Source organism: Ochlerotatus camptorhynchus, unplaced genomic scaffold (genome assembly GCF_037179485.1).
Source record: "Ochlerotatus camptorhynchus isolate MF236.1 unplaced genomic scaffold, CSIRO-AGI_Acam_v1.1 ptg000276l, whole genome shotgun sequence".
Classification (NCBI taxonomy): domain Eukaryota; kingdom Metazoa; phylum Arthropoda; class Insecta; order Diptera; family Culicidae; genus Ochlerotatus; species Ochlerotatus camptorhynchus.
The window spans coordinates 1,099,764-1,105,763 of NW_027040765.1; the positions used below are offsets into that span (position 1 = coordinate 1,099,764).

Below are 6,000 nucleotides of genomic sequence, written 5' to 3' on the forward strand. Positions count from 1 at the left end.
TCATTCGTTTTATTTTTAAGCTGATTAGAGAACGAAAGCCATTAACCTCGGGCCGTGTAAGATTAAAACCGGAATCGAATGTGACGTCTTGATCGGACGCGCGCTAATTGCTTTCTCACGCCCCTCGGCGTGTCAACAGTACGAAAGCCTTCATCGACTGACTTTTGTCGTTTGTCAATCGATTGACGGGCGGCAGTTGCAAGTGAAGTGGCCTACTGTTTTCGGGAATCGAAAGGCAGGGGTTTTGAGGTTGGCAAAGTTGTTCGAAATTCTGCAAGCAGTTGGAATATTTCACCGACATCGTTAATATTTTATCGAACAGTTGAAATATCGATATGAAACCATCAAAGCATTAAAGACTCCTTTACAATCAACAGAAATGCATCATTCTATAAGCTTAGTTCTTATCGCAGAAAATAGCTGTCAGAATGAAGGTCAAAGCTTTACCGAATGTTCAGCTTTTGAAAGTTCTATGGAGTTTAACCGAAGTCGGTGATATAATTTGAGTGTGCATCAAAATGATAAATTCACTATCATTTTGATTGAAAACAGGTAGGAGGGCCCGAGATGCAGAAGATTCTTTTTTCAAATTCTAAATTCAGATTCGAATAACTACACTTGACGTTCGGCAGCAGAATAATGCTTGATTTTGACAGATAAGCGTAAAATAACTGAAACCAGTTTCAGATTGTGGACATCCAATTTACAGTCTTTCCAGTGGACCACATCATTCGAGCAGTTTAAAATTACGTTTCCTACCACTCGAGCTTTACCAGGAAGCAATATTATGCGATTATTTCTCCTACTAGAAACTCGAGAAAAAAAAGGTCCCAACAAATCTTAAATTTACTGCCTCCTTTTCTTTAAATCTCTGAAAGAAGCTCGTCCCAAAATTGTTCGATTATATGATTAACGTTCCCTTCGTTGAGTGAAATAAAATAAAAGAATTAAATTCGATTTTAAATTCTCAAAATAACACATTTTAAACACACAATAGAACGGCTCTGAACATGTCTATTACTATCAAAATTTGCCAGCCATAACCGTAGGGGTGCTTCAAATATGACAACCACAGATTAATCGATATTTTACCCACCTCCCTTGCCCCCTGTGACACGCTTTTCCCATACCTATTACACGTATTGTCACAAATTCTAAAACCCCCCTCTCAGCCCCCTCACGATTTGACTAATCTCTTTTTAAAAGTTTGTCGGAAAATTAAAAAAAAAATCATGATGAGGAATTCATCAAGACTTGCCCACCTGGACAAGTTTGTCATCGGCAGCAGCAACTAAAAGTGACAAATGGCACACTACCGCCACATGGTGAAGGAATTCGGAATTAATCACATCATTCGAGCAGTTTAAAATGACGTTTTCAACCACTCGAACTTTGCTGTGGATCAATATTTGGAGAATTGGGTTCTTTTAGGGTATTGAGGTGAATGCATATTCGTAAACTGCAGTAAACAATAAACCGAAATCCAACATTTCATCGATGGGGCTGTTGATTTTCGAAAAAAACATATCGGTTTTTCCGTATCATCTGATCGAGCTTCGTTTTCTGAGCAAAAAGATATTTTGATCGATCCCATTGACATTCAACTCGATTTTTAAATCATGATTTAAATAATTAATTTTTAATACTCAATCTATTAGTTGACAGCTCGCTTCCATACAAAATACCACCAAGGGGCGCTAAGAAGGTGATCTTTCCTAATGTAATCGCAAAAATAGTTCCTGTGCACCAAAATTGATGAAATTTTGGATTTCGGTTCCGTTTTTCCCACCTCAATACCCATAAACAAACCAATTGACCACTTTGTCAAGCAGTTTTGGCGTGACTTTCATCCAGCGATTTCACAAAACTGGACCAACTAAGTTCTATTTTTTCATGAAACGCACAAATGTTGGCTATTTTTCTCGAGGTTCTAGAAGAAAAATCTCAAAAATATGTTTTACTTCAAAGTTCGAGTGGTAGTAAACGTCATTTTAACTGCTCGAATGAAGTGGTTAATTGTGGTACACTGAAACTATTTTAAATAAGTGCAATAACATTAGCAAAAATCACCATCTGAGCACCCCCCAGTGTTAAACAGTGAATTTATTATTTTGCTTTAAATCTTGAATTAAAACTCCTGATAAAAATCTATGGGTTCAAAAAAAAATCGTTGTGCTCGAAAACGAAGCTCTTTCAGATGATATATCCGGAGTGATTTGAGATTTGAGCGTAATTGCATTTGTAAACAAACACGCTTATCACCGATTTAAAAACACTATCAGAAGAATGATTTCTCTATCGTTTGGTATAGTTTTGTTTTACGAGATTGAACTTTTGTTCGCGAGAAATCGGCGATTTACGTGTTTGTTTACAAAAGCAATTACGCCCAAATCTCAAATCACTCCAGATTTAAAATCCGATAAATTTTTCAAAATTAAAGAACCCAATTTTTGCAACTAGATTCTCGAAAAATAAGGATCTTATTTATACGAAGCTTGAAAAATCTGAAATTTATGGCCTTAATTTCTTTGAGTCTCTGCTAGAAGGTCGTCCCAAAACTGCTCGAAAATATGATTAATGGACCACTTCGTCAAGCAGTTTGAGAGTGACTTTCTACTAGCGAATTCCAAAAACTAGACAAACAAATTACTATTTCATGATAAAACGCACCACTATTGGCAACTTTTCTCGTGGTTCTAGAAGAAAAATCTGAAAATATTATAGCGAAGTGGTAGGTAGTAAACGTCATATTCATTCCGCTCGCATGAAATGGTTAATTGACCACTTTGTCAAGCAGTTTTGGCGTGACTTTCTACCAGCGATTTCACAAAACTAGACCTACTAATTTATATTTTTTTATAAAACGCACAAATGTTGGCTACTTCTCTCGAGGTTCTAGAAGAAAAAATCTCAAAATAATGTTTTATTTCAAAGTTCGAGTGGTAGTAAACGTCATTTTAAGTGCTCGAATGAAGTGGTCAATTGATCGACTCTCCGACCGCAGGAATGAACTCAGTGAGTTAGGCCGTTCGCAATGCTGAGTTTCAAAATTGTTTTAAACTACTCGTCAATTTTATAATTTGAAACTGTCAAAAATTAAACTGCAACACGATCAGCGCAACGCACAGTTCTAAAACATGTTTGTAATCATCAAGTTCCATAAACTTTACTGTTCTCTATGAAGTTCTCCGTTTTTTATTTGTGGAGCTCTTCGAAACATCTTCAACACATCCAAAGAAATTTGAAACAGAGTTCCATTCGTGTTTCAAAATCGCTCAGAAATAAAACAGAATAGTCGAGCAGTTGCAAATCTGGTGCAAAATAGTGCTCGAATAATGAAACTGCAACTCAGCATTGCGAGAGGTGCGTTTCTGTTCTAGTTTCAAATTGAAACAGTCCTTATAAAATACAACAGCATTGCGAACGGCCTTACATTGGGTTATTCAGTCTCTGATAACTCTTCATCACTGCTTTTGTAAACAATGACTTTATCCGTCGATTTCTCACGAATAAAAGCTCGCTCATGCAAATTTACTATAACCATCTAGTTGAGGATATTTTCCTCTACCAGTTGGTATGGCTAGTAATAAAGCAAGCAATTGAATGTCAAACGGTACACTAGCGCCAAGACTGTTTACCATCGAATAGGTCTAGTTCTTGTTCTAGCGAAGACAAATCGTAGTCACCTTAAGACTGCTGCGATTGATTTCAAATTGATAAACATACCAAATCAATGCGTTACTCTCTCGTAGTCAATATGCAACAAAATTCGTTCGATTTTGACAGTTCAAAAAATGTCGATCTGGTTGATGCAGTAATTCTCATTGCCGAGCTCAAAGACCCAAGCACAATGAGGGCGAAAGCAAAGCGGCAAGAAGTTTAACAGTTAGGCGACAAATCTCAACATAGGGGTCTTACTGACGTCGATTTTATTCAAATAAATTTCCCATCTGTCAGGTAGACTTTTCCGATGCCTCAACCGTTTCGTTTCAACTGTCGTAATGCGTTCCAGCAGCTCACTAATTACTCACGGTCCCGCTTCTAGTACACTCCCAATCCAACGTAAACAACACGGCGCCACTTACCGTTACTGCACACACTGGAGCTGTCCAGGGGACCGCTGTCGTCGCTGTCACTTTCACTCTTGACATCGTCGTCCACCCCGTGATGGTGATGATGGTGATGGTGGTGATGCAGGCCTAGGTGATGTTGCGCTCCCGGCGTCAAGCCACCGGCTCCCGGATGATGCAGATGATGTCCCCCCGGTACTATGCTCAGATCCCGCGGACCAGGGCTCGGCGTTCGACCTTCGCTACTGCTGCCGTTGATGCTGTCCGCTCCGCCACCTCCACCTCCTCCTCCTCCTCCACCGCTACCGCCGTTGCCCTGATGACCCTGGTGGTGGTGATGATGGCTTTGGCTTCCGGCCAGGATATCGTTGATCATGAACCGTGACCGTGGAGGCTGCAATACGGCCATCGAGTTTCGCTGTACCGGTACCGTCATGCCGCCGCCTCCGCCGGTGATATCCGATAGGCTATTAATCTTGGTTAGCTCGAATGGGCTTTCGCCCGGAATATGCCACTGGAGCACGATTTTGACTGCTTTTCACGGACGCGGTCTCGAAAACAAAAGGTCACACCCGCACCGTACCTTCGGGTTCCTGCCACCAAATCCCACACGAACGCACTCTCACTCAAACGCTTCCGAGTTGCTTTCTTTCTGTCAGATTTTCGCTCTTGGATCGTTTTGCACCAATGTTTTCACTCACTTGTGCTCAGTAATTCATTGATTATCAATCTTCACTTTTGTCACTGCACTTTTTCAATCACTCAAGAATGTAATTCTTCACCTTAATCCATCAAACGTCACTGCCACCGCCGCATCGCATCGGTTTCGACGTGATCTTCAATCTGCCCTTTCAAAAAACAAAAACCTCAACTTAGCGTTTGATGTTTTCACGGATCACGGATCACTATGCTTCATTCATCGGGGTGCAATTTTTCCCAAAGCACTCACTCAGTAAGCGACGGTGATTTTCCACTTGACGAGGGCAGATCGATCTTCTCGCAAAGTAGGCGACGACGACGACGACGACGATGCATCAATAACAACAAACACTACGACGCGAGACTCTAACAACAACAACGGCACCGAAGAAAACGACGACGATCAGCGCTACGGCGACGCACTGTACGCATCCAGAATCTGTTCCACGGGTCGGTCGGTCGGTCGTCCGTCGAGGGGAGAGACAGCAAGAGCGAGCAAGCGAAACCGAGATAGAGGGCGCACAGATAAAAGCATTTATCAGATTAGAGCTCTCAAAACCTGCCGCCGCCGACGACGTTCAGGACAAAAACGCACATGTTCTATCGATCAACGTTAAACGTACACTAAAAAGCGAACATTTTCCAAGCGTCAACACAACCAGACCCCGACCGGAGAAACCGGATCCGGCACGGCACACAACGAACCGCAGGGAGGGACGCAACGAACGCACACACATGCGCCACCACTTGGGAGAGGGAGAGACTCTCTTCCGTCGACGTCGCCACCATGCCTCAAAAAATGGAGCTAGAAGCCTTCGTACCAAAGCGGAATCCCCGATACATAAGCTTGACATCGCACGCACACTACTAACGATTTCACGTAAGTATCCGTGCCTTCGCCAGTTGCCGTTCATTGTACTCCGAGAGAGCGAACCCGTCCGGGTAGGCCACGCCTATCCACCCGAATCCAAGCCAACCACCGATCGCAGCAAAGCGAACAGCACAAAAGCTGTGATTAGAAAAATGCTCACCGCGAAACAGAGAGAGCGCCACGCAAAGGGGCGGAGCCCCAACTGTACCCTCACCAATACACTCGCACCCTCGCTGCTCTAATCACCAAATATGCAATGCAACTTGATGCTCATAGCCACTTAACGTGTTTTACTCGCTTGTTTCGAGCGACGTGCAGATTCCTTCATCCCCCTAGGAAAAAAGAAAAACAGCTCGCTTC

General features: G+C 42.2%; 1 protein-coding gene across 1 annotated transcript in view; it reads right to left on the minus strand.

The window, feature by feature from the left end:
- The window catches only part of LOC135706239 (homeobox protein B-H1-like), a 143,872-nt gene extending 138,496 nt beyond the window's left edge, over positions 1–5,376 (minus strand). The window contains exon 1 of the mRNA XM_065227805.1: positions 4,086–5,376. Coding sequence (XP_065083877.1) covers positions 4,086–4,506 — 421 coding nt within the window. The 5' untranslated portion in view covers positions 4,507–5,376. The remainder of the gene's footprint in view (positions 1–4,085) is intronic.
- Positions 5,377–6,000: the final 624 nt, after the last annotated feature.